Below are 14,774 nucleotides of genomic sequence, written 5' to 3' on the forward strand. Positions count from 1 at the left end.
CACGAACGGCATTCAATGAAAAGGCGATGTCCACCAAAGTGCGAGTCATTAAATGAGGAATATTTTGATAGGAGACAACACCTAGAGTTACAATCAAAAAGAGTAGCCTACATATTTTTTTGGGCGTAGTACAGCAAATTGGGATGCAGCATAAAAAGATATTGTGGCATGTTACTTAGTCCAGGGTATCTGCACATTTTTTAAAGTCCAATTTAAGGCTTTTTAAGACCTTTTTAAGACCTGAAGAAATCAAAATTAATACCGTACATTAGGGGTATGGCAATATTAACAAAAATATATATCGATATTTTCAAAGTTTTGTGGATAATAATTAGATGATATTTTACTGATTTGGTGGTTGGTACCAACTGATGGCTGGTTTAGGCCTGTTGTTGACAGCAGACTCACTAAGATATTCACATTTAACATTATATGCAGTGGTCAGTTTGGAAATTATTTCTAAACGTATTTAGAGGTATGCATCACCTTTTATGTCAAATTCTAACATTCAAATTAAATTCTATTAGAATAACACAGTACCACTGTCAAATTAAATAATTAAATTAAAATCCATCCTTGCAGTGCAGAGGTGACACAGAAACCCCATCCGAACTGACATTAGGCCTACTACATTTACACTTAATTTGCAATTGCATAAATAAAGCTATTCAATATTTAAATATGAAATGATTTATAATTTTAACATTTTAATTAAAGGGTACTTTAAATATGAAACTAAACCCGCCAGTAGGTGGCAGTAAGTCACTGTCTTAAAAAGCGAGTTGTTGGAGTCATTTATTCAACCGATTTGTTCAAACGGCCGATTCATTCAAAAAAAGTGATTGTTCATTGAATCAAATGATTCGTTCAAAACGCGGATTTCAGTTTTTAAAAAAACATCGCTGTCTGTTGGACTACAGTTTCATTATGAAATTCTCGTCGGCGAAATAAAGGGGGAAACAAACAATATTGACAATATAACACACAATGTTAACTTTATTGTTAATTTAACTGTTGTATAAAATAAATAGCACATTTGCAATTGTGCACAGGAAAACGGCACTCTTGCTCGTGATATTCTAATATAACAACATAATATGATAGAAATATAAGACAAATACTCATTTGGGGACATATCTATAACTGCACTGACACATCACGCAGTGAAAGGAGCATGAGAGACAAACGTGTCAGCTCGCACTCGTAGTGCCTCGTACGTAGTTTAAACAATGATTACAATATCATCATAGTTCATAGACAATCCTAAGCACAAAGAATGAACTTACTTTTGAACTGACATTTACTCGTTCTCTTATCCTCTCCTCTCTCGCGTGCAGGAGACAGACGCAGGCTAATACGCTGCCGAAAATGACGCGAATTGTCACGTGAGCAAGCAAATCCACAAAGATAGAATAATAAAAAATAATACGTACGCTAATAAGATCGTTTTCATTTGGAAAGTATTTAGATGCGTCTAAGTCAAAGTGTCATCTAAAATTTAAAGGGCACCTATTATGGAATTTTGAAATTTACCTTTCATGTAGTGTGTAACATAGATCTAAGTGAACAAAAACATCCTGCAAAGTTTGAAATATGAAAGTGCACCGTATATAAAGTTATTGTCTTTCAAAAGTGAGAGTCGACTCTGAGTCATTTTTATGAATCGTTAGAAGACCGAAGCTTTTTCTCTGACTAGATGACGTCAACTTGTCAAGTTATTTGAATACGATACGCCCACTTATTGCGCTCCCAAGGCCAGGGAAAATATCATGGCGACGAGACGCTGTGTTCTGAAGTGCGGCTCAAAAGCAAACTTTTTTCATCTGCCCAAGGAGGAGCATTTGAAGACTAAGTGGCTACAATTCACTATACCACAGAAGTATAGTCCGAGCCTTGTGCTTTGTTCGCGTCATTTTGAAGACGATTGCTTTTTAAATGCAATCAAACTTGGATTCGCGAGCTGGCTGATATTGAAGGAAGGTTCAGTTCCAAGTGTATTTGCATCAGCTTCCTCCTCCGTATCACAACCTGTAAGTGTTATTAATAATTTTTGCTTTTATATTTTATGTAGCATGCTTAATAATTATTTTGTTTGTTGTGTAAGCACCGTTTAGCTTCTAGGTCTTCAATGACAATTGTATTGAGATATGTGAAGTGTTTGTCGTTGTTTTCGGCGTTGTCTAAAGAATAGAGTAATACCTCGTAGTAACGTAACTGCATTTTTTTTTTTTTGTAAAAACGTTATGTTTATGCATCAGGCTAATGCAAACAAAGACTGATTGTGCTTTTACAATATGAACTCTGGGCTATGCTCGCTAACATAACATTAAATTCTTTATCTTATGTTTCGTTTTTTACTACAAACTATAAAGCAGTGGACTATAATCATTATTATAATACAATTTAATTGATAAAAGCATCATTGCACTCCGTGTTAAAAATAAGTATTATCTCTGTAAACACTGCTGGGTCATCTGACCAATCACCGCAGATTAGCGTCGCGCAGAGGAGGGGTTTGAAAAACGAGTCGTTGAACGATTCATTTGGGAGTCGGTGAGCAAATCAGGTAAAAATAAATGCATATTATACGAAAACAAAAGTGTTTTTTGTCATTGCATGCATGTAAAACTGTTGTTGGGGACTCCCTAAACAACATTAGGAACATTTTAAATGTCATAATAGGTGCCCTTTAAGACCTTTCATAGGTAAAAATAAGACTTTTCATAAGTAAAAATAAGACTTTAAGACTTTTTAAGGCCTTAAAAGGTCTTAAATTCGATATTTAAAATTTAAGACTTTTTAAGGATCCGCGGGGACCCTGTTAAGGCGGGCGTACACGGTGCGATTTTTTGCTGTTTTACGAGCTCGCAGATTATTTTTTCACTCGGGAGAAATCGAGTGCAAATCGGTGATGCTCGCATGGTCGCGGCTCGCAGCGTGTGAGAGGAATTACGAGCCGAGCACGTTATGAGCACCTCCCCGACCTCCCGATCATTTTTAAACATGTTTAAAAAATTCGGGGAGTCGGCCCGATTTTCACCAGCGTATAGGCTGTCCCCTATTGCCAAATCATACACAACCGCCTCACAGGCTAGATCGATGGGGCTATACCTCAGTGGCAGCAACCACACAGCGTGCGCATACACTGTCACACACACACACACACACACACACACACACACACACTCTCTCTCTCTCTCATGTTTTTATGTTGAACGGAATGGCTACTGTCACAGTATCTGCATTTGCACACACATTTCTGTCATTTTTCTATCTGAAGCTATTGCCTGAAACATTGAAAGCTCTCACAGAGACTGTGTTTAACCGCCAGCTCGGGATAAAATTCGTGCAGGAGGACAGTCGTGCCGTGTACCAGCTGCTTTGACGCGATTATCAGTTTAACTGACTCGTAACGTGTGCAATATCTCACGACCTCCCGAGTGTCCGAACTCGCACCGTGTACGCCCGCCTTTAGTCGTTAGCCATGTTTTTATGCGTTTGTAGAATATTACTTTTTTCAAAATTGTTTACAATTTAAATGTTTCCTATTTGTTTACCTTTTTAAATGGAAGTGTTTATCTACAATATATGCCATTTCTTTTTCGCCACTATGGGTCGCTGACCTCATACAATAACAAAGGCGTAGATTATTGACGCAGTGACTAAGTGGAATCATGGAACTTGTTGTCATGCCGATGGATCTAATAATGATTATGGAAATAAATGTTTATGGATGAGTGAATACATTATTGTTTTTTAACATGACTGTGGTGTGAAACAGGTCGCGATTGCTAATGACAAACAGATATCAGCGCCACACGCGAGTCCCGCGGATATAAAGGAATATCAGAACTAGCCGCAATTGCTGAATTAATGCTCAAACTGGTCAGTTTGTGTAACAAATTAAACTTGAGGTAACAGCGCTGTTTCACTTGGTCTACACTATCATACTAAACTTCATTTGAGTGTGTTGAAAGTTATTATTGTTATGTGTTAGTTTGTTGGCTGTATGAGACTAGCAGCAAGCTAGATCAACATTAGAATAACATACTGATCATATTCTAACATGTCATCATGTTGAGCTATAACATTGATGTGTTTTATGTACATTTGCTCACCTGTCTAATACAGTACATGCACGCTGATATTGATCCTCGTTTTAGTTCTCCTTTTGTCCCAAAGTCTGCTTGCCATGGTAAATAATGTTTGAACGAAACAACAACAGCGTGCCGCTATGCAGTTGTCCACATCTGTCGCCATGGTTACTATGGCAGTACTATCGGAAACCAGGGATAATGCGGATATTACGTCATAGACAGGCGACAAGTGACGGGCACTATTTAAAATGGTGAATTTCTCTGAATTAATCAAATTCTTGGAGACATTTAGGGTATTGTACACAATTGAAATAAATATATAACACTGTGCAAGTGTTTTTTGGATATTTTGATACAAAATTCTTACATATTGTACCTTTAAAATGAAAACTGGAGACTGTGATGGGGAATAGTTTTTAAAAAAATCATGAATTTTCAGTTAATTGTATAAACAAGATTAATGTCACTTAAAAATGTAAACTGATGTCCATATTATTATTAGTGTTACAACTCAGCCAGTACTTGTAACAACAGTGATACTCATTTACAGTAAGTAGATTTCAAAAGACAAACTGAGACTGGAAAAAAGCAGCAACAACACAGAGTTAGACAAGTAAATAGTGTTACAGTTGCCCCTATTTAAGGTGCGTACACATTAAGGTATTTAAATGGCATTTCCTGCTATAATTTCCATCTATTATTAGCCACAAAGCTTACTTTAATGGTCAGATTAAGAATTGACATAATCTGTAAACTGTAAATCTGCCTGACTCTATTGACACACACTCCTGAGCAGCAGACACGGTGGTGTCGTGCCAAACACTTGTGAAATCCAAACAAATTATCTAAGGCTTGAAACAACAAATAGGTTACAACTGCGATTAGTTGCGTAATCGCACTCTTTGATCAATCCAGCCGAAAATAACAACACGATACGAAATATATGGCAGTAATATCGCAATACACATGCGTTTAACTGGCATTAAACTTCAGAATGATGTCTGTCAGTCGTTTAGGCAGCTCAATCCACTGTAAATACAAATGCAAGCAAACTTACCAAGTGACTTAAAGTTTTGAAGAAAGAGTCAGTGAGCATTAGTTTCCATCTCTCCTCTATGTTATTCGGGATTGGTGAATAAACGTAATACGCGGTTAACGCGCCCAGTAACACAAGCACAAACACTCCTTTAGACCTCATTTTTAGACCTCGCCTGTGTCTTCCGTTTATTTTATAGTCTGTTTGCTTTAGAAGTCCTCGACAAGTGAAAGCTCCGTCAGCTGCGTTTATTAGTCATTGAGTTCTCTCTGTGTTAAAGTGTAATCCTGGATTAATTTTGGACTGGAGCCAGCGAGATATGACAACACGTGTTAGAGTCATCTGATCGTGATACTGTACGCGTGCATGTGGAAAGATTTGCGCTTGAGCGCGCTCTGGTCTTCTCAGATCTGCTGCGCAAAGAATTTATTAAATCGTAATGAAACGCAGCTGGAGCTCCTCTCAAATTCCTCAGATAACTCTGTGGGTCATCGCACGGTTTGTGTGCCTCCCTCTCTGTTGAATGCCTCCACTTTTCTTGCATGCTTTGTGTTGACATTTCTCCGAGCTGTGTGTCTCGTGTTAAAGCAGCTGTTGTCATCGTGATGATGATATGCTGCTGCGCAGGATTACACATGGGGTAACGGGGCTAAAGGCCTTTTGGAAATGTGCTTTTCACTATTCTCATGGTGTATTGGTTGCAGAATGATTGTATGATTCATGTTTTTACTGAACAATAATGGAGCAACAGATTTTGTGTGAAAATAAAACATAAAAGTGGTTTGTTTAAAACAGTGTATTCAGTGTCTTTTACCCCACAGACAGACGGGGTAAAACCAGCACGGGGCAAAATGGATACAAAAATGTGATACTGATACAAATACTGCAGCCTAAATAATGTTTTTTAATAATGTCGAAGTTAATGATCAAAACAATCACTTTAGCAAAGTTGCACTATTTTTGGATATTTTGGTTTGATTTATCATTAGAAAAATATTTTTTGTCCAATAAATATACTGTCATTAAAATGTTCATTTAAAAAATACAGAAAGAAAATTATTTTAAAAAGTAAATATTCTGCAAGTATTGAAGGAGATCCCTTAATAAATCTTTACAGTAGTAACTATAAATTATATTTCATAATTTGATTAATATTATATTTCTACATATGATGGTTTCACTGTAAATATGGTGGACACCCAACTTGTATGATATTCCAGTGCTTAAAGGGGGGGTACAATGGTGTTTCATGTATTCAGAGTTGTTTACAGTGTTAAAGAGATGGATTCTCATGCTAATAATGGCCAAAGTTTGAAAAGTTATTTTGAACGAATAACAAAGAATTTCTGTGCTGAAAATCATACTTCCGGGTTGCAACACGTTTCGGCTGGTTTTTTTCTATCGTAGATCTAATGACGTAGACCAGAGTGGAACTCCTTATATGAGCATTGCTCTCGGAAAAGCGCGTTCACGCACACGTCGACCAGAGGAGAGAAAGGCCGCGCTCATCGACGCGCTACTACCGGAAATCATCATCATCAGCAGCGCTAAATAGGAATGGTTGATGTCAAGAATGTCTCCAAAAAAGTGTGTTTTGGGATGTGAGGGAAAGTTTACCTTGTTCAGCTTCCCAAAGAACCCAGTGTTACTGGAACAGTGGATGCAGTTTGTATGTTGTGGATGCTCCCGCTTGACTCTATAGCTCCGCCCACGCCCAGAATCAAGGACCTCGGCTTTTTCCGGATAGAATCGGAAAGCTGTATTTTTATTTTATAAATATGATGAAACTAAAGACTTTTTGGAGATATGAAGGACGCACTATTACTCTATAGGTACTCAAGATTAACATGAGATTGACTGAAACTAAGTATTTTACCCCCCCTTTAATTTGTAAAGTGGGAGGTCCCGGAGCGCAGAGGGGGGGGGTGGATCCGGCGACTCAAAACGGGGGTTGGAGGAAACGGAATATCATATTTCCCATCTGAATCTGACCATATCATGCCAACAAATGGAAAAGTCAGGTATTTATTACCATTTTAAAGGGATAGTTCACCCAAAAATTAAAATTACATTACATATATTATATTAATTATTATATTTACTCACCCTCAAGCCATCCAAGGTGTATATGACTTTCTTACAGACGAATACAATCAGTTATATAAAAAATATCCTGGCTCTTCCCAGCTTTATAATGGTAGTGAATGGAGGACAAGATTTTGAAGCCCGAAACATACATCCATATATCATAATATATATATATAATACATCCATATATATAATACATCCATCCATCATATAAAAATTATCAATACGGCTCCTGGGGGTTAATAAAGGCCTTCTGAAGCGAAGCCATGCGTTTGTGTAAGAAAAACATACATATTTATGACTTTATTAGCTATAATAACCGGCTTCCGGCAGACTGTGGTACGAAGCGAGTGACCTCTGACCTGACGCATGACATATTGACGAATGCGGGAGCGCAGAGGATAGAGCAAAACAAAGTCTAATACGCGATTTAGCCATTTGTTCATCATAAAGTGAGAAATATTATTACCATCACACACAATATGAAAAATCGACACCAGAAAACATTATATCAAAATCCACTTGAAGGTTGATCAAGTGCCTTTTTCATAAATATATATTTTTTACCCATTCCTGAGCTCAAAACCTATTCAGAAAACTCAAAGGATAACTCTCGCCAAAATTGAACCTAGGCTCTTTTTGTTAATCTACCCGAGTCAAACATTTGTTTAAAAGCATAATTAGAATGAAAACGCCACTTTTAAGATTGACCGTATTTTCGTTTTCGGTCAAAATGCATTTTGAATGGGAGTGCTAGGGGCACTACAATGATAGCATCAAAATCGCTATTTTTAAAACACTAAGAAGGCTCGACACAACATGAAACTGTGCTGAAAGTGTCACCAGCGGCTCTACACATGAACTTGAGCATTGAAAACATTGTTTGTGTACACAAAGTTTACTAAAAAGAAAGGTTTTGTGCGACTCACTTTATCAGTTAGTGTTTCCGGTGGCTGGAATTTTGTCAGTCAAAAGTAGTCGATATCTGAATGCAACGTAACATGAGAGTAAAGATGGAAAGCTCCTAAAGCTTGTTTCCATATAAATTGTGAGCCAAGTGTCTAAGTTATCATGCTTTTCATTGGAATTACAAGTTCATGACATTTCCTCATATGGAGTCGGTTCATTACGTTGCATTCGGAGATCGACGACTATTTTTTTTATTGCAAAAAACAAACAAAACAAAAACAAAGAAATGGAAAACAGTTAAATATAGATATCGAAGTAATAAGATGGTAAGTAATTAAATATTTAGTGATATAGATCTAGATAGAGGCAATTTAATACAATCTTAATAATAGTAATAGTTGTATACAACTACCTACTACCCCTATGTATGTAGTAACATAAATATGCCAAGTGTTAGCAGGAAGCTTGACGCATGCTCGTGTGGCGACCGGCGGCAAGACAGCATTTTAAATTATTTTGTTTGTTTGTTTAATTTGCTTGTGGGTTGTTGTTTTTTATGTTTTTTACGCAGTTTGATGAAATGTATACTTAATAAATACCCTTTTCAAGAATCAGATGATAAACTGTTTTTGTCCACGTTCTGAGAAACAAGCATGGAGCTGATGGCTTTATTGTTTTTGTGGATGGTGTTTTATTTTGCGGACTCTCTGGGTGTGTAGTCTAATCCACTGATTATCAGATATAGTAGAGACTTTCTACTACGTGAAATATTCCTCAGGTCAACAAACCACCGAATCTAGTTCTACCCAACTTAAACTGCTACAAAGATCTATGGTGTGGAGAGAGTAAATCCACTGGCGATCATCCACACAGACTCAGGACACGCGGTTAGCGGGGTGGAGTTCATGTAAGGCTGAGGAAACAGACTCTCTCCTGTATTCCATTGCCGTCCATTATTCTAACTAATGTGCAATCTCTGCGTAACAAAATGAATGAGTTGCAAGCTCATGTTTAATTCCAGCGGGAATTTAGAGATTCATGTCTATTGGCCATCATGGAGACATGGCTCTCGGACAGAGACAGGGACTCTGACATGACTATGGATGGGTTTGGTGCTCCTGCACGCTTGGACAGAGATGCCGGTGTTACGGGCATGTCGCAGGGAGGAGGAGTTTGCCTATATGTAGATTAGGGCTGGGGGAATTAACGCGTTAATCTTTGCAATTAATTTGAAATGTTTAGCACATAAATTTTTTTTTTTTTAAATGCAATTGACCGTTCGCAAAGACCCCTTTATTTACTGTCGCTATGTCCGACAATACTTTTTTTGCCTCGTTTTAATGACTTCCTTTTGCGGCTGCTATTGTGAGTGAGCCGAACCAAATCACCCTGTTATGATGGAGAAGGACAAGGATGGAGTTTTAGGAGGAATGTTTGCATTTAAAGGAACACTCCGACTTTTTGGGACTTTAGCCTATTCACCTTATCCCCCAGAGTTAGATAAGTCCATACATACCTTTTTCACCTCCGTGCGTGCTATAAGTCTGTTTGACGCACCCACCGCTAGCCTAGCTTAGCACAAAGACTGGATGTGAATGGTTGCAGCTAGCATACTAATCCAAATAAGTGACAAAATAAAACAAACATTTTCCTATTTACATGTTGTGATTTGTATAGTCACAGAGTGTACAAAAAACAAAGTCACATGAGACACAGACATATTTGAACCGTATAAATACTGGGAACTATATTCTCTGAAGGCGAAGCACTGCTACTTGGGCGGAGTGATAACCGCAGCACCTGAGACGCGCCCCGTTGTTTCTTCTGTCAACAAAACCACGTGAGTGACTCTAGCTCCGCTCAAGTGTTACTGGGACGACAGAGCGCGTTCGAGGCAACAATACTAACATTACAGGGGATACATGGAGCCCGTAAACAACTGCAATAGTAGTTACCACCCTATTCATATAATAGTGTCACTAACGTTACATTAGATCTAAGTTAGCTAATGGCACTGTTACAGTAACGTTAGGCTAAACATTTAAAAAATATAACGGAACACTTACCGCAGCCGCTCCACTTTGTCCTGTATGTGATCGATGGGATGGCTCGCTGTATCCTTCAGCACACGTTTCATGGTCCTTGTGGCAAATTCAATTTTTTTGAAAATAGTCGTCCTCAGTGAAATGTACCGAGCAAACATAATGTCCCTTGATAATCTCATTAGGTGTGTTTTGATCAATATCCAGAGCAAGTAGCCATTTCTTCATCCGGTCAGCGTTTTTAGTTGGAATTCTATGAAACATCATGGTATTACCTGGTCTCCCTGTTTATTGTCACAGTTCTATACAATACAGCGAAAATCCATGATTGTAAACTACGCTTTTACTATTTATAAATTGCTGACTCTGTTACCCAAACTCTGAACGAACTCTCTGCTCCTCACCACGGCGCGTCTCAGGTGCTGCGGTTATCACTCCGCCCAAGTAGCAGTGCTTCGCCTTCAGAGAATATAGTTCCCAGTATTTATACGGTTAAAATATGTCTGTGTCTCATGTGACTTTGTTTTTTGTACACTCTGTGACTATACAAATCACAACATGTAAATAGGAAAATGTTTGCGTTATTTTGTCACTTATTTGGATTAGTATGCTAGCTGCAACCATTTACATCCAGTCTTTGTGCTAAGCTAGGCTAGCGGTGGGTGTGTCAAACAGACTTATAGCACGCACGGAGATGAAAAAGGTATGTATGGACTTATCTAACTCTGGGGGATAAGGTGAATAGGCTAAAGTCCCAAAAAGTCGGAGTGTTCCTTTAAAAAGTTGGCTGATGGTGCGTTTGACAAAACAATGATGCTGTGTACAATTAGCAAAGCTGAATTCAAATACCATAGAAGCTGGATGTACCGAAAACATTTTTTTAACGTGTTAAATAGGATAACCAATCCCCCTTAACATACTGGCATTATTCCTAGTGCCATTCTGTGTGACAGATTTTGTAAATTCTTCACTGATAAGGTGTCCAGTATTCTGGCATTAACCCGTTGTGTTGCGCCAGATCCCAGTATCATACCCTTATGTTCAGCTATTTTTGAAGATTTTAGGCCAATACCTTTTTCTGATTTGTCAAAGACGGTCCAATGTTTAAGACCTTCGGTCTGTTCATTGGACAGCCTTCCAGCAAAGATTTTTAAAGATGTTTTTGACACAGTTGGGCCTTATATTTTAAATTTGATAAACATATCTCTTTCAACTGGGTCTGTTCCAGTAGCTTTTAAAAAGGCCATTGTACAACACCTCCAAAAAAAAAACCCACACAATTTGGACCCCTCTGTTCTGTCCAACTACAGGCCAGTTTCTAAGCTGCCTTTTTTATCTAAAGTTCTAGAAAAAGTGGTTTATACGCAACTTCTACTGCACCTCAATTCTAACAACATCTTTGAAAAATTCCAGTCTGGTTTTAAATCTTGTCACAGTACGGAAACTGCTCTTTTAAAAGTATTTAATGTCCTTCTCTTAATTTCTGATTCTCGTAGCTCTGCTGTGTTAGTGCTTTTAGATCTGACTGCAGCGTTCGATACGGTTGACCACAAGATTTTATTATCAAGACTCGAGTCCTGTGCAAGCATTAAAGGCACAGCTTTGAAGTGGTTCCAGTCATATCTGACAGACAGGTTTTTTTTCTGTAAACCTCGGGCCTTTTTACTCAAGTAAAGCACCGATTAACAGCGGGGTGCCTCAAGGCTCAATTTTAGGCCCAGTCTTGTTTTTGTTGTACATGTTGCCCATGGGATCAATTTTCCAAAAATACAACATTTCCTTTCACTGCTTTGCAGATGACGTACAAATTTACTTACCTTTGAAAACTAAAACAAATTCAGTTGAAGCACTGAAAAAATGTCTACTTGAAATAAAAGATTGGATGTCACAACATTCTTTACACCTAAATGAAAAAAAAACTGAAGTGGTAACTTTTGGGGAGCCTGATGTCTCTGGTTTTAACAGTGCTCTTGGCCCACTATTCTCAAAATGCAACCCGTGTGTAAAAAGTCTTGGTGTTGTTATTGATAGCTCGTTTAAACTCGACAAATAGATTAGCTCAGTGGTAAAAACAAGCTTCTTTCAGCTCAGACTTCTTGGGAAGGTTAAGTCTTACCTACCCCATAGTCAACTGGAAAAAGTTGTGCATGCCCTGATCACAAATCGCCTAGACTATTGTAACTCTTTGTACTATGGCCTGGAGCAGTCTTCTGTTCGCCGATTGCAACTAGTTCAAAATGCAGCTGCACGCCTGCTGACAGGGAAAAAGCGCTGTGACCACATCACCCCTGTACTGTCGTCTCTCCACTGGTTGCCTGTCGCTTTCAGAATCCATTTTAAGATCTTATTATTTGTTTTTAAATCTTTAAATGGATTGGCACCATCATATTTATCTGATATGCTGATTTTACATACCCCGGTCAGAGCACTTAGGTCCACTGACCAGTTGCTTTTATACTGTCCAAGATCTAGACTGAAAACTAGAGGGGATAGAGCTTTTCCAGTAATAGGTCCTAAGCTCTGGAATTCTCTTCCTCTCAATATTAAAGCAGTTAGCTCTTTCGAAAAATTTAAATCACTTGTAAAAACTCATCTTTTTGCACTGGCTTTTAACTCAAGATAAGCTGAGATATTTTTATATATTCTTTTTTCTTTCTTTCTTTCTTTTTCGGTTAATTGTTATGCTTTTTATCATATGTTTTTCATCAGATATCAGCACTTTGGGGCAGTAGTGACTGCTTGTAAATGTGCTTTATAAATAAACTTTGACCTTGACCTTGAATCGGCCGAAAATGGCATTTTTGTTTTTTGGCCGAAAGAGAAAAAAGGCTGAAAATATAAGCATTGTAAGAATGTCATTGTGAGAGAAAGACTGTGTACTCAAGATGTTAAACTGCTGTCTGTATTATTACGCCTTTCATATTTGCCACACGAGTTTCCTCAAATATTTATTACTGTTGTTTATATTCACCCGAGAGCAAATGCAGATAGAACCTGCGAGAGTATACTACAAATTACCCAAAGACTGAAACTTATTTCTCCCGATGCACCAATATTAATCCTGGGTGATTTTAACCACTGTTTACTGTAGGCCTATAGTACGCTGTGTTATCCTGATTAAATTTATGACTTCACGTCTGTATATATATATATACTGAATCTGAATCTAACTCATTTGTGAATATTCTGAATTAAAAAAGGAAATATGAATTAAAAAAATGGTGGGTTCAGGTTCACTCACTTGGGTCAGCTGCCGCTGCTCATCCCGGACCCGGCGGCTTTTTGAAAAGAAATTTGATATCCGTTTTTGTGTCATTGTGTTGCTTTCTTCAGATGCTAACCAGATTAAAACAATCGTTATTTTACCGTTATTTAGAATGTGTTTCTTTTTGGTTTCCATGGTGACGCGTCATTGCATGGTCATGTGACACCGCAGCAGCAACAGCGCTGAATGAATGATGATCTGCTTTTATTCTTGTATTTTTTTTATTCATATTTCCTTTTTTAATTCAGAATATTCACAAATTTTCCACATGTAGTCTCCCTGAGGGAAATTTTGATTCATTCATTGCTATAGGAGAGGAAGAATTTTGCAAACTCGTCAAATCATCTAAATCGACAACTTGTATGTTAGACCCTATGCCTATACCGACTAAGCTGCTGAAAGAGATGCTTCCAGATGTCATAGATCCTCTTAATATCATTAATTCATCTCTGTCTCTAGGATACGTACCAAAAACCTTTAAGCTAGCTATGATTAAACCGCTTGTTAAAAAAACGCAACTTGATCCTACAAAATTAGTCAATTACAGGCCGATCTCGAATCTGCCTTTTCTGTCAAAGATATTAGAAAAAGCAGTATCCTCACAACTGTGTTCCTTTCTTGAAAGAAATTCTATTTCTGCGAGCATTTTCAGTCCGGATTTAGACCGTACCATAGTACCGAGACAGCTCTCGTTAGAGTCACAAATGATTTGCTCTTATCATCCGATCGTGGTTGTGTGATGGGAGTGAATTATTGATAAATGCATTTTTGATACACATTTTAATGTTATATGATTGACTCATCGATCAAATGAATTTTGAACTATGCTCATTTCCTAACACCTGTGCATAGACTAATCAGTGACCTAGTGTCATAGGCTGGTTAAGAAAAAGGTGGAGACTGTTGCCCTTTAAGACCGTGTGCTTGAGAGACTGGAAGGGCGGTGAGTTGTCTGGACTGCGTCTTTTACGTGCAAGTCGATATCCAGTTGAGTGTTTTAAACAGGTGCTGGCGTCTGAGAAGAAACGCTGAACAGTGATAACCAAACATTGAAGACCGTCTGATGAATATTGTGTTGATCATTTTGCATCTAATTCATAATAGAGACAATTCATAATAGAGAATTCATAATAAGAGACTAGGAACTAATTTCCAGTATAACTTACAATCCATAGCTCTTGTTTTCCTCTTTTGCTGTGGTGTGATTTATTTGGGGTTGCAGTGTGTACTACATAGTGTGGGTATTTGCGTGCACCAGTGAGAGTTGTAGTTAACTTTTTCTTGCATTGGACTGGAGATACTGGTAGTTGTTTCTTATTCTTTTCTAGTACCTTATA

General features: G+C 37.9%; 1 protein-coding gene across 1 annotated transcript in view; it reads right to left on the reverse strand.

Moving 5' to 3' along the window:
* aadac (arylacetamide deacetylase) overlaps nt 1-5,712 on the reverse strand; it is a 54,033-nt gene extending 48,321 nt beyond the window's left edge. Inside the window, exon 1 of the mRNA XM_079609399.1 lies at nt 5,155-5,712. Within this exon, the coding sequence (XP_079465525.1) occupies nt 5,155-5,295 (141 nt within the window). The 5' untranslated portion in view covers nt 5,296-5,712. The remainder of the gene's footprint in view (nt 1-5,154) is intronic.
* Between the last annotated feature and the right edge of the window lie 9,062 nt (nt 5,713-14,774).

Source organism: Phoxinus phoxinus (genome assembly GCF_949152265.1).
Source record: "Phoxinus phoxinus genome assembly, chromosome: 4".
Lineage (NCBI taxonomy): Eukaryota > Metazoa > Chordata > Actinopteri > Cypriniformes > Leuciscidae > Phoxinus > Phoxinus phoxinus.